At 40.5% G+C, this 26,166-nt stretch overlaps 1 protein-coding gene across 4 annotated transcripts in view; it reads right to left on the reverse strand.

Annotated features, from left to right (window-relative positions):
• The window catches only part of NR3C2 (nuclear receptor subfamily 3 group C member 2), a 275,839-nt gene that overhangs the window by 100,122 nt on the left and 149,551 nt on the right, over positions 1-26,166 (reverse strand). For 3 of the 4 annotated variants that reach the window (XM_084626273.1, XM_084626274.1, XM_084626271.1), the window contains exon 3: positions 15,044-15,195. In XM_084626273.1, the coding sequence (XP_084482399.1) occupies positions 15,044-15,195 (152 nt within the window). The remainder of the gene's footprint in view (positions 1-15,043; positions 15,196-26,166) is intronic. The other variant, XM_084626272.1, reaches the window with a different exon arrangement.

Raw genomic sequence — 26,166 nt, forward strand, 5'->3', positions numbered from 1 at the left:
TGGTCACTAATTGTACATTCTGCATTTTCTGGTCACCCAGCTTGATACCTTGCAGCCTGATTTGCAGAAGTGCTGAGCACTCAACTGCAACTGAAGTCAATGGGAGCTGTGCGCTGAACATATATAGTGCTATATAATGGTACGTATTCTGAAAAAATCAGGTCTTCATCTCAAATTGGGTCCCAAAATTAGGGGATGCTTTAGACCTTAATCTCTCTGTGCCTCAGCTCCCAATCTGTAAAATGGGGATAACATCACCACCACCCTCATCTCACAGGATGTTGTGACAATAAATTAATTAATAATAAGTTAATTTGTGAGGCACTCATACCCTATGTTAATGCCACAGAAAAGCTCACAAGGAAATGAATAATTCTATCTTCAGAGCAGGGTTTGCCTATTGTGCAGTAAAGAAGGAAAGGGGCCACACAATGAACAATGAGAATAAAATAAAACTATTGAATAGTTGCTCATTACATGTGCACTGTGGGAGGCACGGATTATGTGGAAAACATTGCATGTGATCATGTAATTAAATACGATCATAATGCATAAGCACATGGTGGCTGAATTAAAGTTGCTTGGGCAACCTTTATTCTGGCATTTCCTAATTCTGGAGAGCTTGACTTTGCAACTTTAATAACGTTCTTTTAACACAGTTTCAGGAAAAGACCTGATCAGCCCTGGGCTAGAGCATGCCCTGTGTGGATGGAATCATTGCTGCAAAGCTTTACACACGCTTGATAGAGACTTGCTAAACTGTGTTCCCCTCCCCCCCGAGGCTTCTAAATTGGCCAAATTTGGACAGATTTTCACAAGAGACACCTTCATTTCACAAAAGCCACCCCTCTCCCTGCCAGATTTTTCAAGTCCCTGTTCCAAAGCCTGGGGACCTAAGAGCTTCTCACAGAAAAGGTCGCCGGGATTTTTTAACATGGAGTAAAACAATGTACTACTTCTTAGCCTCGTTCTCAGAAACGGCTGAACCATTTCGTCTGAAGTTTTCCAAAAATCTTCAACCTGAGGCAGTCACACAGAAAATTTCAACCCCAACAGTTACATTTTGGAAAGTTATAAGTAACTGGCAACAGGGTCTTGTAATTAGAAGTGTCAGTGTCAGGCAATCTTAATACCAGGTGGTGATATCAGCATGTAGAACAGTTTATTGTGTTAGTATTAATATTAAAGCACAGGACACATGGGTTGTCTGTTTGGAGACATTTTTGTTTGCTATTGTTTTCTTTAAAACTTAAGTCTTAGCCTTAGTTCCCATTATCATAGAATCATAGAATATCAGGGTTGGAAGGGACCTCAGGAGGTCATCTAGTCCAACCCCCTGCTCGAAGCAGGACCAATCCCCAACTAAATCATCCCAGACAGGGCTTTGTCAAGCCTGACCTTAAAAACTTCTAAGGAAGGAGATTCCACCACCTCCCTAGGTAACGCATTTCGGTGTTTCACCACCCTCCTAGTGAAAAAGTTTTTCCTAATATCCAACCTAAACCTCCCCCACTGCAACTTGAGAATATTACTCCTTGTCCTGTCCTCTTCTATCACTGAAAATAGTCTAGAACCATCCTCTCTGGAACCACCTCTCAGGTAGTTGAAAGCAGCTATCAAATCCCCCCTCATTCTTCTCTTCTGCAGACTAAACAATCCCAGTTCCCTCAGCCACTCCTCATAACTCATGTGTTCCAGTCCCCTAATCATTTTTGTTGCCCTTCGCTGGACTCTCTCCAATTTATCCACATCCTTCTTGTAGTGTGGGGCCCAAAAGTGGACACAGTACTCCAGATGAGGCCTCACCAATGTCGAATAGAGGGGAACGATCACGTCCCTCGATCTGCTCGCTATGCCCGTACTTATACATCCCAAAATGCCATTGGCCTTCTTGGCAACCAGGGCACACTGCTGACTCATATCCAGCTTCTCGTCCACTATCACCCCTAGGTCCTTTTCTGCAGAACTGCTGCCTAGCCATTCGGTCCCTAGTCTGTAGCGGTGCATTGGATTCTTCCATCCTAAGTGCAGGACCCTGCACTTATCCTTACTGAACCTCATCAGATTTCTTTTGGCCCAATCCTCCAATTTGTCTAGGTTCCTCTGTATCCTATCCCTGCCCTCCAGCATATCTACCACTCCTCCCAGTTTAGTATTATCCGCAAATTTGCTGAGAGTGCAAACCACACCATCCTCCAGATCATTTATCTGTCCACTTCTACTGTATCAAAAAACTGACTGGGTGTCAAATCAAAATTCAGAATTCCTGGAAAATCCGCCCTTTCAAAACTTATTTAAAGAGACTTGAACGTTAAAAAATATAAAGGCATTGCATAATTTCTACGCTTTGTACTATTAAGTAGGTGGTGGTGGGTGACTGATCCAGGATCCATTTCTTGAGAGGGGAACGACTTACTGGAGACAGACTCAGCAATCCAAACACAAACGCTTTGAACCCTAGCAATGTTGTAGGTTGTTTGATATTTAAACAAATAATAAATGTTAACTTGTAAGGATGGCACATAGTTTTCTCTTTCTTTAAAGATGGTGAATTTTAGGGCCTTAGGGTTGACCTCTTCCCATTGCAAACAATTTATAAAGAGAAATAAAAAGTTTAGGTTAGGACTAGATTACCAAACTAACAAAGGCAGGAAAAACATGAAGCAGTATTACAAAAATAAAAAAGGTGAAATCCTAGCCCCTTTGAAATCAACAAAAATTTGCCTTTTCCCACCACAATTTCACCCACAAAAATTACAGACAAGATGCCAGCATACTTTCCCTTTCCCTCTATCCATAATAGACTGATCTATACACATGAATCTCATTTTTGCCCGAAACCACTTTCCCACTCTTTCATTAAAAATTGAATTAAGTACTACAAAAAGAGTTTGTGTCTGGTTGTGTGTGTATATACATTTATTTTGAAATTTTACTTATTTAGGAGTTTCTTTCAGCTATGAATCCAATTGTAAGAGCAAAATTTCTTATCTATAATTCTGCTTCTCTGGAGATATCTTGCAGGATTCTCTGGGTCTTAGCTATTTAGCCTGAAATTGGCAGAACTCGCCTGGATCCTAAGGTTTTTTTTTTTAACCTCAAGGGCAGCAGTAGATGGGTAGAAATTGATTAGGTCCCCTACTGGCTGATACAAGTTACCCAGCACTAAGCATAAATGCTGCTCTTGGAACGTTTCAGTCAGTTCCTTTGACTGAGCAGAATGTGAAACTCCCTGAAAGGTTCATCATCTTAAACTTTTCTAAAATCAAAAATGGGTCAGAGAGAAGAAAAAACAAACCTGAATGGAAAAAGGTAAAAAATAAAATAAAGTTGTAACCTCGAAACTCAGAGGGGAGATTGGGCAGGCAAGCAAATGAGAATTTTGTAAGATGATATCTTCAAAAAAGCAGTATTACAAGTACATAATTTTCTCTTTTTTTAAAGATAGCATATGTTTGGGACTCTCACATCTGAAGAGTAAGAAGATGATGGGATGGCTCAAAAGAAAAATGAAAGCGAAGCTTTCCTGAGGTTATATGAAATGCCTCCATTCTTTCCGCATTAGATTACATCTGAAGACTCACGTCTGTCATGATGCTTATGAAAAACAGACACTGAGCCTCTTCAAGAGCAACATGAGCATATTTTACCTCTTCTGATCAGGGCAGGGACCCTGCCTTCTGTTTAGGAATGTGCCTAGAACATTGTTATGTTGCACGCTGCTGGACAACAAATGAAAAGTAATAATAGGCTGAAAGGACACTGCAGTGAGCCAGCTGCAGAAGCAGCATAACAAATACTACTGCACTGGAGCAGAGGGGTAACGTGGAGTCCAGCTAGTGCCCCCCCCCAGCACCCCCTGGACGCAAAAGCGTGGAAGAGAGGTCAATCCACTCTCAGGGCACTAGGACCCATGCAGTGATCCCCATCCTCCACCATGTGAGCTTGGAGGAAGAATTTAAACTGCAGGGATTGAAGTTAATAGGAGCAGCTGCACAAGCAGGTTAAGCGTGGACTGGCAGACAAAAAAATACCCAGTAAAAACTGTAAAAAATATTATTACTGTTCTGTGTTGATTGGTTATGTGCTTCAGCCCCTTCCCAGCTCCTGTCTCAGCCTCTTCATCTCAGCCTCACTCCACACTTGTCCCTCAGACCTTTCTGCCCTGCTCTGTCCTGCTCACCCCCGCCCTTCCCTTGTCTTTCCAATTAGCTAATCCCCTCCTAACTAAAGCTGCTCCCTGAAAATCATGGAACTAACATCACATTTGTTGACATTACATTGGATGCTCTGCTAGGATATTACATCCCTTTCACCCTGGTCTGCTTTGTCTATTTAGATTATAAGCTCTTCAGGCAAGGATTGTCTACTACTCTGTGTTTGTGCAGTGCCTAGCGCAATGAGGCTCTGATCTTGGTTGTTCCCTAGGCACTACTGTAATAAACATGATTAATAATAATAAGCAGCAATAACAAGGGCAATAGCAACAATATGAAGGAAGGCTTTCATATATATAAGCAAAAATCAAAGATATAAAAAGAGTAGTAAGATACCTGTGAGAAGAGGAATCCTTTTTCTACAGGGGTGAAGTTGAGTCCCGAGTGAAGTCGATATATGTTTTGCCATTGAGTTCAACAGAGCCAGGATTTCACCCCAAATCTTTGGGGTCTAGATCAGAGAGGATGAGCTCGGAATAAAAGATGAACTCAGTCTGTGAGTTTAAACCATAGCAGGGAAGAAAATAAGATTATCTAATTTACCTAAAAGCTATCAAAGCTGTCTAAAATTGCAATGCTCTAACAGCCTGATAAATCTCTACAGATTTGAGAAGAGACACTCTGCAGCTACTCCATGGAAAGGAAGAAACTGAAGTGATCGGTAACTTCAGCTTGTAACTTGAGCACCTAATGTTCAGTGCTCTCAGGGGAGGGTGAAAGGGTATTTATGCAATCCCAGGAAGGACTGCTTTTCTGGAAGGTTCCAAAGCTCAGAGGTACCCACAAAGACGACTAAGGAAAAAGTGTGTCCTACAAGCGGGAATATGCAGAAGCCACTTGGAGAAGAATTAATTGTTTCACCATACATCCATATGTTTGATCCAGAAAATAATCTTAAATTGTCTGATGCCCTTCCAGGGTTTTTTGCCAAATATTTTTGGACTGCTGAGTCACACAGATCTTCATAAGAAATACAATTCTACACTTCTTCCTCTTCCAAGTTACATGTATTAGTCTGTAAACGTGTGAAGTTCCCACCCTGTTCTGAATGTATATAATCAAAACAGTGCATATAATAAAATTTTGCCTTTAATTTTGGCTTGGAATTTGGATTTTCAAATACAACCTGAACATTAACCTTTCCTTCATCTTTCTCTCTAAACTTGACCATTCTCAGATTTTTTTCCCCCCGCAGAGAATCTTTTGTCCCATCACTAGGCTCCATTTTCTCCAGACAGGCTCCAAGCACTCTACAGCAAGATGATCCAGAGGCAGGATCTGGGAAAATGTCACCATTACTGTTTCACATCCCAAATTTAGATTGGTTGATCCATCCATTCTTTCTGTATCACTGGTTACTTTCATTTCAGTATTAGCAGCTATGTTAACTTTACAAGTTTGAGTTCTTCTTTCTTCACTGTTAATTTATCTCAGTGATGCTATATGCATAAAGTAAGCGCCCATTGTAAATTATTTTCTTTCATTGTTCCCAAAAATGGACATTACTGCTTCTGACAAACTGTAATGCAGTTAGAAAAAATTGGGTTTTTTTTCAGGTGAATACGTTGAAGGTATTCATGTGTACACATTGAACTAATGGCGGAGACTTTTGATCTTGCATATGTTTAGCAGAAAATACAGCTTTGACTTGCCTGTTATTAAAGGAAAGATGCTAGCTTAGGATTTAGGCGGTCTAGGCTCAATGCCCTGCTCTACTTCAGGCTTACTGTGTGACCTTGGGAAAGTCACTTAGGTCCAGATTTGCTCAGCATTGTAGTGCCTGACCAACTCTTAGGCAGTCTGCTGCCTAATGAAATCCTCATCCCTACAACGCATGGGGAGAGTCAGGTGCCTAGGCAAGGGATCCTCAGAAGCCAGCAAGCTGAGCAGGAAGCTGCCTAATCTAGCCATGAATGAAATGTACAGGAAAGGGCTTAGGCACCTGAGATAGGCAAGAGATAGGCACCTCTCCCTGCTCAGGATCGTCAGCGTCCTGGAGGTAGGTGCCTAAGCCAGGTCAGCTGCTTAGGTAGCCCAGGCACTAACAGGTAAAAATGTGCTCACTAGACCTGGTTTTCCCATCCTGTGAGATCTTCCCACTCCACATTAAGATGGTGAGTGAGAGAGAGAGAGCGCGCACACATGCATGTCCCTATAACCTGGTAGTTAGGGCACTCATCAGGGACGTGAGAGAGGTTCAAATCCCTGCTTTTCCTGATTCGGAGTTTGGACTTAAATCCACATCACCCTACATTTCCTTGTGTCCCCAGATGTCCTTTCTACAGGTACTGTGTTGCCACTTCACCCTAGTGGTGGCCTGCATCTGGCTTTCCTGCTGTAGGATCTGACAGGTATCAGGTCTTACGCATGTTCAGAGCAGGCCTATAAGATCATCCTCCTGTGGTAAGATCCTACTTTGGGGCTTTGGCTTCAGCTAGGGCTCCAAGCATCTTGTTAGCTGTCAGGGAGCACCAGCGCTCAGTTGGCTTTGTGAATGCTGACAGGCAGAAACTCTACCAAGTTAGCTGGCAGTTGAGTGGCAGTTTTGAGAATGTCAGTGGGTCTTTAGGTGCCTAACTACTTTTGAGGATCTAGGCCTTAGTTTCTCTATGCATCAGTTCCCCATCTGTAAAATGGGAATAGTAGTAGTACCCTACCTCACAGAGGTGCCGTGAGGATAAATATATTAAAGATTGTTATATCTCAGGTAATATGGTTATGGGAGCCATATAAATACCTAAGATCTATAGATCCTCACTATCAGGGTCCAAGGGGTCATTGCTAATTAGAAATTGGGCAAACAGAGAAAGGCTACACTTTTATGAATGTAATTTTAACACTGATACAAACTAACTAGCAGCACTCACAAAACTAAAAAAAAAATCAAATTAGGGCTGATCTTGTGGGATAGTTGTAGTGTTTTTCAGAGCTATGCAGGAGGCCCAAATTTAAATACCTATCTTGGCACCTGTTTGTTGCTCTCTAGGGCAATGCTCAGCCATGGGGAAGGGAATGATTTGAATCATTCAACAGTAACTCATGAACAGATCAGCCAGAAGAATGGGAGTTATAATTTGGAGTCTTAAAGTGGAGAGAATTTAAAGCGACAGAAAATGATGGCACACTTAGCACTAGTTTACTAACACCTGACCTGTACTGAAATCACTGAGAAGTCTTGAAAATGAAATTCAGTCTGAGATATTTTTTTTTAAATTTCTTTAACACACTAGCTGGTTTTTAGATTTGCTTGTTGTGAAAGCATCAGTGTTTTTCCACTGTTCTAGTCATTAACAGCTTCAGTTTGTGGTTCCGTATGGCACTGAAGCTGCTAAAATCGTCACTCGCTCCTTGCTAGTTTTGAAACCAAGAGACTGCATCAGCTAGAGTTTTTCTGGAACATAGCACCAGAATGAGCCTGCTCCATTAGTATTGTACACCTAACATTTATTGCCAAGTTTTCAGTCTCACTGTGCAGTTTGCTATGCAGTTCACACACGTCCACAGCAGCAACAGAACACTTTTTTTCCTCCAATAACTTGTAAACGACCTACTGTAAAATGCCTTGCCTTTAATTAATCTTCTCTCTACTTATGCTAAACATTGCTTTTTCCCCTTTTTCTTTTTGTGGTGCAGCTGTTGCCATTTCTGGCTCCTTTTCCATCAGTCTCCTAAGGTTTCAGCTACTGCAGCCAGTTAGGGGCAGGAAATAACAGTAGCCATTACCCCACTCAGCACTCTTGCCTGCCTGGGAGGAAGGGTGGAGGTATCCTTCCTATTTCTATGAAAAATTGAAATCCGGTGGCACTTTCAAAACCAGGGATGATCAGTAAAATTTTTATTTTGCAGTTGTAAACCATGGCACATCAACTGTATGGAAATACTACACTGGGAACAGGTCAGCTTATACAAGCTCACAAGCACTCAGCAGACTACCCCTCAGTTTGCACTTAAATTCAGGCTGTAAATTCAGATTGGCACAATAGGTCAGAAGCAGACTCAATTTCAGGGATCCTCTGAATACATACAGATTCTGAGATAACGTATGGACATTTGTATAGAACAATGTTGAATTCAGAAAGGTCACTGACCTTGTGAAAGCTGTTAAAATGAAAACTGCAGCCTGTGATGGAAAAATACTGGTTCCAACACTGCAGAATGAATAGGAGAATGCAGAGAAGCACAGGAAAGGATTGTGTATATAATTTATTCTAGAGATGAGGGTGCAGACAAAAGTAATCCTTGCTAGCAAACATCACACAATGGTAGTACAAAGAAATCTCTTAAATTCAGTTTATTCAGCATGGACAAAAATATTGCTTTTTAAGCGACAACACACTTTCCCTCTCTTGTTCATCAAAATAATGTTTCTAATAAACTTCTATTCTCATAGCAAAACTAAAGAGAGAACTTTGTTAACGAAGCAAAGTCTTTAAGAATTTTCTAGCATTTCATTCTGCTTGTTTGGTATGCTTCTCACCTTTTTTAGCCTAGAATTCCTAATTTTAATAAAAGAAAGGCATTGTGACAGAAGCATCACCAGGAAGCATGGAAATTTCAAAAGACTACTACACTGAGGTATCCCCAATGGTACAGCCTGTAGAATATTCATGGGACTTTTATATCAATACGTGTAATATGTATCTTTGTATTTCTGGCTTGTTAGGTGGGTTTCTTGTGAAATCTGCAATTGGCAGGAGGGGAGGGGAAATTAATGCAAAGTTTCCAAAGCCAGTTATAAAGATACTAGAGTTGAGCGATTTTTTCCCAGTGAATAGAAATTAAGCTGAAAAAAAAATCAGCGAATAGTTTTGGTTGAAAAAAAAATAGATTTGGGAAATGTCAAAACAGTTACGACATTTTGTTTCAAAACTAAATTTTTCAAATGCAATAAATCAAATTGACATTTTATTTAGAAAATGCTGACATTTCACTTTGAAATGTAGTTTCGAGTTGACATTCAAATCATTTAGTTCTACATGAATGAATTTTTTTCGGTTTTTCCTTTGTCAAGAACACCAAAAATATTTTATCTCTGATCGAAATGAAAATTTGTTTACGGGTGTTTTTTGGTTTGGTATTCACACAGCTGTAGCAGACACACAGACTTTGAAATTTCACTCCCCGGGGAGTGGGAGCATTGACTGGTTTTACCTGTTTCAGGAAGCAAGGGGAAAACAAAGGTCCACAACTGTATACAATGTCCACCTGAACAGTCTGGTGGCATTTCTCATTATGATCCAAAACTGACATGAGATTGTAACCTAGAGGGCAAACCCTGCTAGCTGGGTTTGAAGAACTTTGAGGCCTACCAGATTCCCCAACATGGAAGACAGTTTGTCTTATGATATGTTTTCTCTGTAATGCTTTTGTCCTAAAATAAATGTACTGTGCTCTATGAAAGCTGGTTGGTCACTAGTGCACATTCTCATAGGCCTTTGTGAGAGAGAGCAAAACTGTGAATTCAGGGCTAAGGTCAGACCTGCTGGGATAAACACAATGAAGCGCAGAGGGAGTGCAAGCCTAAATATCTGATCTGGAGGAAGCGGAACGCAGGTCCCTCCCCAAGAGAGGTGATGGCAAAAACTGAGACCTGACTGGGAGCCTGGGAACTATGACAGACGCACCTTAATTTCTCTTTCATTTCTATTCAGAAGCATGGAACTCTGAGAAATATGTTTTAAATAGCATATGGCAAAGCAATTGGACAACTGCTTAAATCTGAAATATATACTACACACAGCCTCAAAAGAGGAAAGGTGGTAGACTTTCTGGAGAGGGAAACTATAACGTAATTCTGCCAAAAGAATATCATGCATCTGGCCTGATGCTAAATGGCTGCAGAATACCTTTGCCTGCCAGAAGAACTGCATCTGTCCTCCAGCAAATTGGCAGGCTGGCATGTTAAGATGATTCTGCATCATTTTATGGCAAAAAGATTACCCTGGGTGGATTGCACAGGCAGATTTGTAATTCCCTTGAGTAGCTTGTGGATAGGAAGCTTGATCTTTTGGTCCAGTCTGTTATCCCCCATTCTAACGCACAATATGGCAATAAAGAACCATCCATAAACTGGAGTTGATCATCCTCAAGCCCCAGGTTTTGGATGGTCAAAATTCTTTCAGGAGTTCAGAACCTTCAGAAGTTGCCACCAAAGATAATTTTTTTCCCTCAGTGGAAGCCTATTGAGGGGAAGACTTGGAGGATTGATATGCAAACCTATACCAGAGATGATATATCTCTATAAGCTGTTCACTGAGGTACACATCAAATACTTACTGTACAGTATCCAGTGGCCAGTTTAAGCAAAGGAAAGCATATAATTATGCTGGAGGCAATTTCCTCGGGTCAAGAGTGTTTCCTTAGCTTATCAGAGAATCATAGAAATGTAGGGCTGGAAGGGACCTTGAGAAGTCATCCATTCCAGCCCCTGTGCTAAGGCCCAAGTAAACCCAGAACATCCCAGACAGGTGTTTGTCCAATCTGTTCTTAAAAACCTCCAATGATGGAAACTGCATAACCTCCCTTGGAAGATTTTTCAGAGCCCAAGTATCCTTATAGTTAGAAAAATCTTCTTAATATATAACCTACATCTCCCTTGCTGCAGATCAAACCCATTACTTCTTGTTACACCGTCAGTGGACATGGAGAACAATTGATATAGTTCCACTTTGGGACAGTTCTGTGGAATTTAGACAAACTAAAAAGAAAATGGGGCATGGAAATGAAAATCCTGAGACCTCACATTCAGGGCTTGTCTACACAAACTGTTTGTGGCAAGGTGGGGTGTAAATCTACCCTATACTAGCCTGCCACAGACTAAATATCCATGTGGACCCTGCTGCCATCCACTAAAAGTTCTCTAGTGCACTTTGACTTACCTACTTTGAAACCTAAGTAAATCAAAGCACACTAGGGAACTTTTAGAGCATACAGCCCAGTTTCCCTCTCCCTCCTGTCTTTCTAATTCCCCCAAGCCTCTTGCACCTCAGTTCCTTCATTCCCCTGTATACCCTAATTCTCCCCACCCATCTTGCTCCTGTCATCTCATCTGAACCCCCAGTTTCCCCTTTCTATCATCTTTGTTAAATATATCTGGTGCACTAGGTAGCTTTCAAAGAAGTATTTAGGATTTATAATAATTTTTTCCATTAATTTTCATAAATTTCATAAATGAAAGGGTTATCCTTAAGCAGAGGCTGGCATATAAGAATCTTTCCCTTCATTGGAACTCATGAAGAGTTGACCTCTTGGAAAATGGCCACCTTCTCCCACTGTCACAGCGAGAGTGAAGCCAGCAGATATATTTGCGAAGATCAGCGTGTGGTGTAAGTCCTACTGATAACAATTGGAGATGCCCTCCATTTTGAAAGAGCGCAGTTCTATGTGGAATTCTCCTTTGTGAAATTTGTCATCCCCTACTGAAGAAGAAACATTCAGTATAAAAGTAATGGGAAAAAATGTCCATTAATCCTAAAAAAAGCTTCAAATATAGCCTATGTACAAGATTTCTGTGAGTGCTAACAATAAGCAGAGTTAAAAACATCTGCCTTTATTCTGTTTAGGTCATTTAAGAGAAAGAAGGAAACACTGAATTCTAAATATCTTAAAGGATCGTTTTTGAATATTAATTTTAACTCAAAGTAATTAGTCAATTTATTTGTAAATTCTCAGAAAATTCACTCAAAGACTAAGTAATATAATTTTGAGAGGATTGCTGTGTTCTTCATACATAATGAAGTGCCTGAATCCCTGCTTTAAGTGCAAAACTCAACTTTAACTAAGAAACCATGAGTGGCACTTCCATAATTAATATATTTAATATCAAACTTCTGACTTTCTATATTCTACATATATTATATAGAGTTTTACTGCAAATTCTTGCATACATCTTCACACAGATATAAGCCAGAGAAGTGAATAAAAATATTTCAATAAAATTAAAAAACTCTCAACTAATGTATGTAAATAGGCACTTATTTTTGTTGTACATCTATCTAAAATTTGCCACATGAAGTGCATTTTAAATGAGTTTTTTAAAAAATGGAGTCGCTCTTCAAGCGATACTAAATTAATATACATTTTTGGTACACTTTTCCAAGCTTCCTTTCTGACACTCCTATAGGACAAAAAGATTTCAGTCATAGAATCATAGAATATCAGGGTTGGAAGGGACCCCAGAAGGTCATCTAGTCCAACCCCCTGCTCGAAGCAGGACCAATTCCCAGTTAAATCATCCCAGCCAGGGCTTTGTCAAGCTTGACCTTAAAAACCTCTAAGGAAGGAGATTCTACCACCTCCCTAGGTAACGCATTCCAGTGTTTCACCACCCTCTTAGTGAAAAAGTTTTTCCTAATATCCAATCTAAACCTCCCCCACTGCAACTTGAGACCATTACTCCTCGTTCTGTCATCTGCTACCATTGAGAACAGTCTAGAGCCATCCTCTTTGGAAGCCCCTTTCAGGTAGTTGAAAGCAGCTATCAAATCCCCCCTCATTCTTCTCTTCTGCAGGCTAAACAATCCCAGCTCCCTCAGCCTCTCCTCATAACTCATGTGTTCCAGTCCTCTAATCATTTTTGTTGCCCTTCGCTGGACTCTCTCCAATTTATCCACATCCTTCTTGAAGTGTGGGGCCCAAAACTGGACACAGTACTCCAGATGAGGCCTCACTAATGTCGAATAGAGGGGAACGATCACGTCCCTCGATCTGCTCGCTATGCCCCTACTTATACATCCCAAAATGCCATTGGCCTTCTTGGCAACAAGGGCACACTGCTGACTCATATCCAGCTTCTCGTCCACTGTCACCCCTAGGTCCTTTTCCGCAGAACTGCTGCCTAGCCATTCGGTCCCTAGTCTGTAGCTGTGCATTGGGTTCTTCCGTCCTAAGTGCAGGACCCTGCACTTATCCTTATTGAACCTCATCAGATTTCTTTTGGCCCAATCCTCCAATTTGTCTAGGTCCTTCTGTACCTAGTCTACCTAGTTAACTCTGAATGCTAATGATTCAGTAATTACTTATACTTGCATTTTAATATTACATTTATTGCTGATTAAGGGGTATTTTTTCCCACCAGAAGTTTGGTTTCTGTGACTTGAAAACCAAATCTCAGTCCCCTGGTACCTCCTAAAATGACTCCTCCACACCTTTCCTTAGAATTGTATGAAGGGATAAGGAAAGCCATCAAATAAGCACACCAAGATGTTAGAAACTTAAAGCTATACAATAGCTTGAAACATTGATTTTAGTGAAATTTTTTACACTAAATTAAAAGCTGGTAGACACTTGCTGGAAAGGGAATATGTGGGAGGAAACTAAAAGTGTGGTGGTGCTTCATACATTAGAGCTATGGGGAAAACCTTGCCACCTAAATATTAGTACTAGAAACCCAGACCAAACTAGCCTCTGGAGTGCCCATCTACTAAGGTTTTATGTTAAAAAAAATTATCTGGTACCATAAATTTGAATCCTCCAATTTAGACAGTAGGAAAACGAGCAGCTAAAAACTGAGGCCAGAGGCTAAGAAACTAGAGTATCAGACCTGGTACTACAGAACGATTAGAGAAAATTTCAAAGCTAGTTCTGAATGCTTTGTAAAGTGATGAATTAATTCCATGCCTTCATAATCCAGCAAGTTTGCTTCAGTGAGGAGGATACCTTTTGACTACAAAAGATGGGTATTACATGAAGACTTGACTTCAGTGAAAAACTTTCTCAGCCCTGTAGGTCTACTTAACACAGGTACAAATCCATTTTGCTATTCTGTTATCAACAAACTGATCTAAGGCCCACACAAAAAAACGTAATCATATGATTAATAGTACACCTCTTCGGTCAGACTCTACTCTTTCCCCAGAACCAGCTGGGCACTGTAGAGAATACATTTCCTCCCAAGATACGCCACTTGTCATAGTCACTGGAGGAGCAGTCTATTTATTCACAAGCTTCTTATTTGCTAAATAGTCAACAAAAAGCCCTACACAAACCGTGGTCCTTAATCACTTATGTTAGTGAAAACCATAACATCTGCCACTTGAAAATATTTTACATTTACAGAGAGTTTGTAAATAACCTTTTTTATTTTATTCAGAGCTCAAACCAATTAATACAAGACAACACCAAGCTCCTGCAGCACTCAAGGTTATCCCCATGAATTCTGTCAGAGGTGCTCTGGCAAGAGCATTTGTATGTTAGCTAGCATAATAAAAGGAAAGGCAACAGCCCAACACCCACTTGGTAATGGAAATGCCATATTTAAAAACACCAATTAAAATGTAGTCTTGGAGAGAAAATCTTAATGCAAGTGCAGACCATCATCATTTACCTCTAAGTAATTTGAGAGCCTCCTATCCAGGCTTTTTCACCAAGATTCACTGGCCTTCAAGCCACCTCTCTTTTTTTGCAGGGGAGGGGGAATATATTAAATGAGTCTATGGTTATATAGCTGGCCTGCGTAAGTCTTACTGTAGCATAGAAGCTACATGTTATAGTAGTAACGGAATTCTGAAGCACAGTGAGACGCTTCCCAGGTTTTATCTAAAATTCTCTTACAGCTCATGAAAGATTTGGGTATATTTGTGGCCAAATAAAGTTATTTTCTGTATGTCTAACCAAAAAAATAACTGCGGGATGGAGGAGTGGGAAGCTGGTTTGGTGGATATAAAGCGAAGTGTTTAAGGTGTACATTATCTGGAAAATGCCTGGAAGTTTTTTAAAGCAGTATTTTTCATAACTGCTGAGTTAATTCAACAAATATTTTTAAGACTAACATTGCAGAATTAATCATGAAAATATAACATCAGAAAGTGAATAAAAGAAGCACCCACATGAACATTTACCTTCCACTGCTCTTTTGAAGAAAACTTTGCAGCTGCCACAGGTAACCACCCCATAATGACATCCAGATGCCTCATCCCCACACACCAAACATACTTTGGAAGGTCTTGAGGATCCAGTTGATACACTTCTAAGTGAGGAGCTAGGGAAAAACAAAATGAAATGATTAATATTTCAAAAAACACTGGCCATAATGTAGAGTTCAATTAATAATTTATAATAAGGTGTACTGCTCGAAATATCTAACAATTAGAGACCCAAAACTCTTTCTGGCACTGCCTCATTGCATACAACCACAGTTGCCTTAACTAGTATATGAAATATTTTTGTTGCTCAGTTAAAAATACCCATAAACCTATCAATGCTCAAGTGAGAAACTTCCAAAAGGGCAGTTGTGTTTACTGATAGTAGATGACTAAAATAAATAATAATAAAATAAATAAAACAACAATAACAAATCATCTTTAATTTAGCAATACAAGTGTTCAGTAATGTTTTGGTGATGCACTAAGCAGTTATTTCTACCCTGACTTACCACATTACTCCATAAGTTTACCGTTAGTTAATATTTCTGTTCATATTACATTTCATTAAACAGCCTAATAGCATATATACTTTTAAAGTATGTTATTTCAAAAAAGCACAGAGAATTTTTCTGTAGTATTTTGCATGCCAGAATAGGGGAGAAAATGTTGGAGGCGTAGGCAAAGGGTTCTGAAACTTCACATATGGGCTAGTATCTTTCAGACTTCAAGAACGTGGCACATGGTGGTTTGGGGTTGAATTGGGGTTTTATGCACAACCCTCAGTAGATGGCAATCTTGCGGCATTCCCCCAGGGGAGCTGCAAGTGTCATTGTGTTTCAAGTTTCAGAGTAACAGCCGTGTTAGTCTGTATTCGCAAAAAGAAAAGGAGTACTTGTGGCACCGTAGAGACTAACCAATTTATTTGAGCATGAGCTCATGCTCAAATAAATTGGTTAGTCTCTAAGGTGCCACAAGTACTCCTTTTCTTATTGTGTTTCAAGAATACTTGGAGTCAGTTCTGCTTGCTGGTCTGGAGATTCCTCATCCCCTTTAGGGAAACTTGTGCAACTGGCAGTGCTAGTTCAATTCATTTCTTGTGCTCAAAGAAGCAGTTGCTCAAGAATAAGGAAGGCTTCTGACTCCATCTGCCACTATTGTATACCTATGTCCAGGCACAATCTTGCCCCCTAATATCTCATCGCTTCCCTTGGCAAGTGCAATCAATTGACATTCTTATGCGCTCACCTTTAATGTAACAAGGATAAATTAAAAAGTATCCACAAAGAGTTTTATATTGAGTTTCAAATAATTATACTACAGTATTTCAAAACTGCACATATCTGCTAAAATGGTATTCTACAGTAGCAGGATAATTTGATATTAACAGTGAAAATTTATCTTCTAATGTTCTCAAGCTCAAAAATGTGTATTTATTTGTTCTTCACTGTGAAATAAAAGAGTACTCAGGGATTTTTAATTCATGGTAATATCTTATAAATACATTTTCTCAGTGTAGTTCAACTTTGTCTGAATTTACAGCTTCACTGAATGAGCCACAAGGAGGTCAAGTGATTTATCCAAGGTCACATAATTAATGTCAGTGGCTCAGATTAGATTAGAGACCAGGACTCTACTGGTTCCTAGTGCTTTGCTTTAACATCTAAACTACACTGCCTTTTAAATCACAGCACTCAGATATTAATCACAACACTGGAAATGATATTGCTCCTCCAGTCTCGTCTCTGCTAATCTGTTAAATTTACTAATCCTGCTCATTATGCTATTTATACACAAATGAATAAGAAACATTACATTTTTCTCAAGTTGTAGTCATCCATATAATATATCCCCCTATAACAGCAGAGAACACATACAAGGATGGTCATTTTAATAAATCCTGAGTACACTACACAACCAAAGCTGCATTTATAACTTAATATTTTCAAGCATTATAGTTGGATACATAATCTGCTTCAATAATGAATAGGGCTAGTCGAAAAATTCTGTTAAAACTGTTTCTTGATGAAAATTTGGAGTTCTAACTAAACAAACTTTTTGCAAAAAGTTCTCTGCTTTCACCAGAATATTTCAATTGTTTGTCAAAAAACTGCATGAAAACTGAAAACAAAAATATTTTCATTGACACTGAAAATACTTTTATTCTCAAATGCTGCTATCCCATTCTCCTGTGTGGCTGTGCTGCCCAGCCAGACTTTACCTCCATGATGCACTATGGAATGTGAATGCCAGGGTGCACTATCTTCCTTCAGGGAAGACTGTGGTGCATCATGGCAAACAACCTGATCAGGGAGCGTGGCCTATATAGCAGTATGGGGGCATGAAACACTGCAATTACAATTCCTATGAGGCACTATGGTGGCATTTCAGAATTAAAATATTTTGATTTACAGCCAAAATATTTTTGCTTTAAATTTTTGAGGAAAACTTTAAATTTTCTGTGAGGGAAAAAAGCATTTCCCAACCAATTCTAGTAATGAATTTGAAATTCTGTTCTCACTGGATTCACCAGGTAAAAAAAGAGAAAGCAGACACAGCAGGACAATGGTTGGTTCACGCTTGACGCTACATACTTACACAATGTTTACCTACTAAATACATTCTAAAGCATATATCTACTATATATTTAACTGTGGATTCCTTATGCACCCATAAGCCTCCCACCAATTTCAGTGACAGTTTGGGTCAGGATTGGATTATAAATGAATAACACTACTTTTTTTAAAAAAAATAAGTTTGTTATGTTCCTGCATGTCACACCTTCACCTTTGTTGTTTTAAAAATGATGTTAAATTACTTCATACAGTAGGTACACTTGTATGTGTAATATGGAAAATGTATAAAAGTGATCACTTCTAAAAATTTACTGTAATTCATACTGCAAATCTTGAAGTCAGTCATTCTGTTCATGAAAGCTATTACTTACTCAACAGGGATGCACAGATGGTTACACCTTTTCCTCCTAAAGCACTCTTATAATCAAGTTGTCAAGTTTTTCCTCAATGACTTGACTTAACCATGACAAACAAGATTACTGAAACAAGCACTTTAAAAAAATTCCAGACCAAATATTCAGCATTTCACTCCACAGAACTGGATTTCTAAATCTTTCCACCAGATTAAATAATATCTGTCAGATTTTACATTTATTGAAAGAAACAAACAATTTAAGAATGAAAATAAACAGTATATTTCTAAACCAGGAAATAAAGTACATTCACTTTGAAACTGCATTTGCCTTAAGAACTCTCCTAGTTAAGTTTCTCCCTCAACTATAAATTATATGAACAAGGACATTATCTTCCTCTCCTTGTCAATCTGCCATATATTACAATCCCTGTGCTCATGCCAACAAAAATGATACTATGGAAAGGATTGTGATATTTAGAACATGCGGATGAAGAAATCTGGGAAAAGGTATATGGATGTGAGTTAACATTAGACATTCAGAGACTAACATTTATTTGAGCATAAGCTTTCGTGAGCTACAGCTCACTTCATTGAATTTCCACTGAATGCATCCGATGAAGTGAGCTGTAGCTCATGAAAGCTTATGCTCAAATAAATTTGTTAGTCTCTAAGGTGCCACAAGTACTCCTTTTCTTTTTGCGAACACAGACTAACACGGCTGCTACTCTGAAACCTGTCATTAGACATTCAGTTCAATTGATTAGAACATTGATTATTCTTAGCTCTTTTTCTAGTTTCGTTCTTAAAACCACATATCATTTGGCAAAAACTGCTACTTCTACAGGTCAAATGAGACCAAAAATTAGTTTGCTTAGGTAATGAATTCTTTGGGGGGAAAAATGGTAGACTGATCAAATGAAAATGAAATTACCAAAGAAGGGTCGGAGTTTTACCAATGACTTCATTCGGTTAGACCAGTAATTAAATGTTTTCCCTTGCAAAATCTAAGCAAGCTTATATCTGGATATGGCTGAAATAAACCTAGTTTTCAGAAAAAAATCATGAAAGGAAAATTGCTAACTTAGGCTCGAACGTCCAAAGGCTTATGCTTATGCTTAATTTTGCGTGTTGAAGTCAGACTACTCACATGCTTAACTATTTTGCTGAATGAAGACATTAGTAAGGCTGCAATTAAACTGATTTTTCCTTTGTTTTCATTAACACACCATTATCCAAATAAACATATTAATTTACCTGTCAATATTCATAGACAAACAACAAATATAATGCAAAATACTGGTTGTCCCCTGGGCAGGGTAGGTGGAAGGAGGTTGGATCAGGGTCCATGTCTCCCGGGCTCTGCACTACCACAATCCTCCTGCTGCCCAGTTCTCATAGGAACCGTGCAAACCCGCAAGATCTCTCTCCCTCACTCCCCTACCCCTATAGCTGTGCTGGGAATCAACATGATGGCACTGTGTTGGCCACTTGTCCAGCACATGCACATGCATACAAGGAGGGGGCAGTTCCACCATGCAGGCACTCAATTTGCCAATCTAGGCAGCTGGGATTTGAATGGGGTGCACATCTTGGTCATGTGGAAATCTACACACACACACAGACACACACACACAGGTCTGGAATGGACCTCAAGAAGTCATCAAGTCCAACCCCCTGTGCTGTGGCAGGACCAAGTAAACCTAGACCATCCTCAAAAGGTGTTTGTCCAACTTCTTTTAAAAAGCTTTCAATGATGGTGACTCTATGACCTCACTTGGAAGCCTGTTCTAGTTAGAAATTTTTTCCTAATATATGCACCCTAAATCTCCCTTGCTGTAGATCAGGGGTCGGCAACCTATGGCACGCATGCCAAAGACAGCACATGACCCGATTTTTAATGGCACGCTGCTCCCTGCCGAGTCCCAGCCATCTGCCCCGCTCAGCCCGCTGCCGAACCCACGCTGAGACCCCGGCAGGCAGCAGCATGCCATTAAAAATCCTGCCAGCCCCGGCCCGCTCTTCTTCACCCCCCCCCCCCCACCGGGGCAGGGTGAAGAAGCTTGGTCCTGCCGGCTGCTGCGGCAGGGCAGGAAAGCTCCCCTCTCCCCCGCCTCTTCCCCCAGTGTGCTGGGTTCCTACCCCTCCTCCTCTCCCTCCCTGCTGCCGATTAGCTGATGGCCCCTGCGAGGGAGGGGAGAAGCGGAACTGCGTGCTCACTGCTCCGGGGAGGAGGCGGAGAAGAGGTGGGGACGGGGCCTTGGGGAAGGGGGGTGGAATCACTCCATGGAGCACCCCCATGACCCCAGCCCACACCCCCAGCCCTCTGCCCTGACCCTTACACCTCCCTCAACACACACCCCAGCCCCCTGCCCTGATCCCTGCACCCCCCTCACACACACCCAGCCCTCTGCCCTGATCCCTGAACCCCCCCACAACCCCAGCCCTGACTCCAGTACCCCCCCACACATACCCAGCCCCCTCACATCCCATGTCCTGACTCTTGCACCCTCCACATTCCCACCCCCACCCTGAGCACCAAACAGGAGCTCCTGCACCCCCGCCCCACCTTCCCACCTGCACCCCTTGCACCAAATGGGAGCTGCCCAGGTAAGCACTCCACACCCAAACCCCAACCCTGAGCCCCCTCTCTCATTCTAGCTCCTGGCCAGACCCTAAACCCCAACCCCCAGCCTGCTCCTTCACCCCCAGCCCTATGCTCAGTGCAGAGAGAGAGAGAGGGGAAGAGAATGGGCTAGAACCAGGGAGAAGGTAGGTACCCACTCTATGTGGGCAGGGCTGGGATCTCAGACCGGCAGCAGGCTGAGCGGGGCCAGCAGCCGGAACCCTGGCTGGCAGGAGCTGGTGGACTGAACCCCAGACTGGCAGTGGGCTGAGTGGCAGTGGGCTGAGCTCAGCCCACTGCTGGCCTGGGGTCCCGGCTGCTGGCCCCGCTCAGCCCGCTGCCAGTCTGGGGTTCTGGCTGCCAGCCCCTTGCCAGCCAGGATCCCGGCTGTAGGCCCCGCTCAGCCTGCTGCCGGGATTAAATTAAATTAAAATGCTGATTTTACAGCACAGGCCCCACTCAGCCTGCTGCTGGCCTAGGTGAAGAGAACCCCAGGCTGGCAGCGGGCTGGCGGCATAAGATCAGCATTTTAATTTAATTTTAAATGACGCTTCTTAAACATTTTGAAAACCTTGTTTACTTTACATATGACAATTGTTTAGTTATAAAATATAAAGACTTATAGAGAGAGACCTTCTAAAAAACATTAAAATGTATTACTGGCACGCGAAACCTTAAATTAAAGTGAATAAATGAAGACACGGCACACCACTTCTGACAGGTTGCCGACCCCTTCTGTAGATTAAACCCATTACTTCTTGTCCTACCTTCAGTGGACATGGAGAACAATTGATCACCTTCCTCTTTATAACAAACTTTAACATATTGGAAGACTGTTATCAGGTCCCCTCTCAGTAGTCTTAAGAAAAAAGAAGCATGCCCAGGTTTTTAATCTTTCCTCATAGGCCAGGTTTTTTAAAACTTTTACCGTTTTTGTTGCTCTCCTGTGGACTCTTTCCAATTTGTCCTCATCTCTCCTAAACTGTGGTGCCCAGAACTGGATACAGCTGGGGCCTCACTAGTGTGGAGAAGAGTATGACTATTACCTCCTGTTTCTTACATAGGATACTTCTGTTAATACACCCCAGGATCATATTAGCCCTTTTCACAGCTGCATCACTTTCAGGACTCATATTCAGATCCTTTTCAGCAGTACTACTACTTAGCCAGTTATTCCCCATTTTGTACTTGTGCATTTGATTTTTCCTTCCTAAATGAAGTACTTTGTGGTTGCCTTTATTTAATTTCATCTTGTTGAATTCAGACAACCTGTCCTCCAAAGTGCTTGCAACCCCTCCCAGCTTGGTGTCATCTATACTTTTTATAAGCATACTCTATTCCATTATCGATGTCATTAATGAAAATATTGACTAGTACCAGACCGAGGACTGACCCCACTAGATACACCCTCCCAATCTGACAGCAAACCATTGATAACTATTCTGAGTATGGTCTTTCACCTAGCTGTGCACCCACCTTATAGTAATTTTATCTAGATCACACTTCCCTAGGTCAGTAATCCTACCAAAGAAGAAAAGTAGGTTGGTTGGCATGACTTGTTCTTAACAAATCAATGTTGACTATTCCTCATAACACAATTATCCTCCAGGTGCTTACAAACTGATTGTTTAATAATTTGCTCCAGTATCTTTTCCAGGTATTCCAATTAGGCTGACTGATCTATAATTCACTAAGTCCTCTTTTTAAAGTTAGGTATTATGTTTGTTCTTCTCCAGTCTCCTGGTACCTCTCATATCCTCCAGGGGTTCTGAAAGATAATTGTTAATGGCTCTGAGATTGATTCAGCTAGTTCCTTAAGTACCTTAGGATGAATTTCATCAGGCCCTGCTGACTTGAATACCTCTACCTCATCTAAATATTCTTTAACCTGTTTTTTCCCTATTTTGGCTTGCATTCTTTCCCCCTAGTAGTTAATATTGAGTATCTGGCCTTCAATAACTTTTTTAGTGAAGGCTGAAGCAAAATAGACATTTAACACCTCAGCCTTCTTGATGTAATCGTATAATCATAGAATATCAGGGTTGGAAATGACCTCAGGAAGTCATCTAGTCCAACCCCCTGCTCAAAGCAGCACCAATCCCCAACTAAATCATCCCAGCCAGGGCTTTGTCAAGCCTGACCTTAAAAACCTCTAAGGAAGGAGAATCCACCACCTCCCTAGGTAACACATTCCCTCCTAGTGAACCACCCTCCTAGTGAAAAAGTTTTTCCTAATATCCAACCTAAACCTCCCCCACTGCAACTTGAGACCATTACTCCTTGTTCTGTCATCTGCTACCACTAAGAATAGTGTAAACCCATCCTCTTTGGAATCCCCTTTCAGGTCGTTGAAAGCAGCTATCAAATCCCCCCTCATTCTTCTCTTCTGCAGACTAAATAATACCAGTTCCCTCAGCCTCTCCTCATAAGTCATGTGCTCCAGTCCCCAAATCATTTTTGTGGCCCTCCACTGGACTCTTTCCAATTTTTCCACATCCTTCTTGTAGCATGGGGCCCAAAATTGGACACAGTACTCCAGATGAGGCCTCACCAATGCCAAATAGCTGGGAATGATCACATCCCTCGATCTGCTGGCAATGCTCCTACTTATACAGCCCAAAATGCCATTAACCTTCTTGGCAACAAGGGCACACTGTTGACTCATATCCAGCTTCTCGTCCACTGTAACCCCTAGGTCTTTTTCTGCAGAACTGCTTCCTAGCCATTCGGCCTCTAGTCTGTAGCGGTGCATGGGATTCTTCCATCCTAGGTGCAGGACTCTGCACTAGTCCTCGTTGAACCTCCTCAGATTTCTTTTGGCCCAATCCTCTAATTTGTCTAGTGCCCTCTGTATCCTATCCCTGCCCTCCAGGGTATCTACCACTCCTCCCAGTTTAGCGTCATCTGTAAACTTGCTGAGGGTGCAATCCACGCCATCCTCCAGATCATTAATGAACATATTGAACAAAACCAGCCCCAGGACCAACCCTTGGGGCACTCTGCTTGATACTGGCTGCCAACTAGACATGGAGCCATTGATCAATATCCATTGAGCCGGACGATCTAGCCAGCTTTCTATCCACCTTATAGTCCACTCATCCAGCCCACACTTCTTTAACTTGCTGGCAAGAATACTGTGGGAGACCATATCAAAAGCTTTGCTAAAGTCAAGGAATAATACGTCCACTGCTTTTCCCTCATCCACAGAGCCAGTTATCTCATCACAGAAGGCAATTAGGTTAATCAGTTATTAGGTCTCCTTTCCCACTTTCCTACATCTTTCTATTGCTCCTTATGTACTTAAAGAATCTCTTCTTATTGCCTTTTATGTCCCTTGCCAGTTGTTACTCATTTTGTGCAATAGCCTTTCTGGCTTTGTACTTGTGAAGTTCTTTTGTACCTCTCCTTATCAATTTGACCATGTTTCCACTTTTTGTAAGATTCTTTTTTGATTTTCAGGTCACACATGGGACGTGAATTTCTGTGGTGGGCACCACAACAAAAAAGTTTGGGAACCTCTTCTCTAGATGGAGTGAAGATGACAACACGATATATTCACTTAAGTCTAATTTTAAAATTAAGAAGCATTATTACACTGACACATAGCAGAGCTGGTGAGTAAAGAGGCCAACTGATCTAGTTAGTAAGACCAGCAATGTTAAAAAGGTGGAACTTTTCATTCACACAGAACCAGCTAGTCCCTGACTCAGAGAACTATTAGCTTAAGTATGGGGTTTTTTTGGTAAAAGCTGATGGGGGTATGTGGTAGAGAGCATGCTGTTCCCATTTTTATAACATCAGTGCTTCCTATCAAGTAGGGACAGCAAAGTATCAGAAAATTCCCAAGTATGTAGTAATACAAGACACTCCTTGAAATGTGAAGACCTCAAACTATGGTAAGAGCTTTCTAGAAAATTTTAATCAATGAAAACAGCTTTCCGCTGGAAAATGTTGTTTTCGTAAAAATGAAATTATTCAAGAAATCATGAAGAAGAAATTTCCCGTGGGGAAAAATATTTTAGAAATAAAAGATTTATTTTATGTTATTTTATTTTTATGTTTTCTGGACTGAAATGTCTCCTGTAAGTGTTGTAATTAATCAGTTAAACACTTTGAACAACAAAAGAAGATAAGCACTCAGTCACTAATTATAGGAACAGCTGTTTTCAATATCCTAGAAAAATTATTCCAGGCTGACAAACACTTGTTCAAAGTGTCAAGCTGTTATACTGCAAGATAAAACAGGAGACACTTTGGTCTAGAAAATAAGGGGCCAGATTTTTAAAGGTATTTAGGCATCTTAACTCCCATTGAAATCAGATTCATAATTGTTGTTTAAAACTCCCTCAAATAAAGTGTATTTCAAATGAAGGTTCTATTTTGAAACAAAACTGATATTTTTCCAAAGTGAAATTTTTTTCGGAATTTCTATTTTGTGAAAAATTTCAAAATTCTGTTTTCGCTCCAATTCAGAATTAAAACAAATTTGGAAATACTGTAATTTCTTGTGAAATGAAATCTGAAGTTATTACCAGCTCTAGCTATGGCTGCTATTCATTAGGTTCCACGCCAGGAAGAATGCAGGATTGCTGCAGCATACCTGTATATTAATACTGTATGTGATGGTAGAAATACCAAACGTGATAGAAATAGAAGAGGAAAAGAATTGGATCAGATCCTGTGGGAATGTCATCCATATAAATAAGCCAAATTAATGTTTACATCACTAAAAGATTATTAGCAATGAAAGATATGACAATAGATTTCCTAGTATGATCAACGCTAAAAAAAGCCAACACCAGTGTTTGTCAGAAGTTTAAAGAAAACAATTAAAAACCGCAAGCAAGATGGCCGATATTCAGTACTGTAGTTAAAAATTATTAATAAACTAATGTCAAATTTATATATTTAATGAGATCCAAAGAAGAGGAAAAGGAAACAATGAGATCCTAAACGTTTTCTTTAGGGTAACTGACACTTCTATTTTGATCCTTCCAACCACAAAAAATATTGCACGACTTGAACACAACAGATATAATAGAATACATTTTTATGACTCTTTTATAGGTGTGGTGCTGTAGCCCAGGAAGCTATGAAGCAGTCGTAATCTCAAATGGATATCTATCTTCTTACAGATTTCTAAAGTAGCTGCTCAGAATGTTCCAATATCATTGGTCACATTGCACAGTATGTGGGTGAGAATAAGCCTGTTTTACAGCAGTGTAAATTGGTAGTAGTTAAATACTGACTGGGACCAACCATTGCCATCAAGCTCATTTGTGCCTTTGCATGTTGGCGTAGGTAATAACTTACATGGAATATTAATTAAAAAGAACAGATTTTGTAAAGAAGAGTCAATAAAAATCACAGATAATCCACCATTTAAAAAGGCTGATTATATGGACTATTATCCTTCTCAAACCAGATGTCACATACAGAAATACAGTTTAACAAACTTTACTTCCTTGGTGATAAGCTTATTTGGAATGCTTGCTTTCAAGTTGTAATACTGAACCTGCACTAACTTGTTCCAAAT

This window comes from Lepidochelys olivacea (genome assembly GCF_965140295.1).
Source record: "Lepidochelys olivacea isolate rLepOli2 genome assembly, chromosome: 4".
In the NCBI taxonomy this organism is placed as follows: Eukaryota; Metazoa; Chordata; order Testudines; family Cheloniidae; genus Lepidochelys; species Lepidochelys olivacea.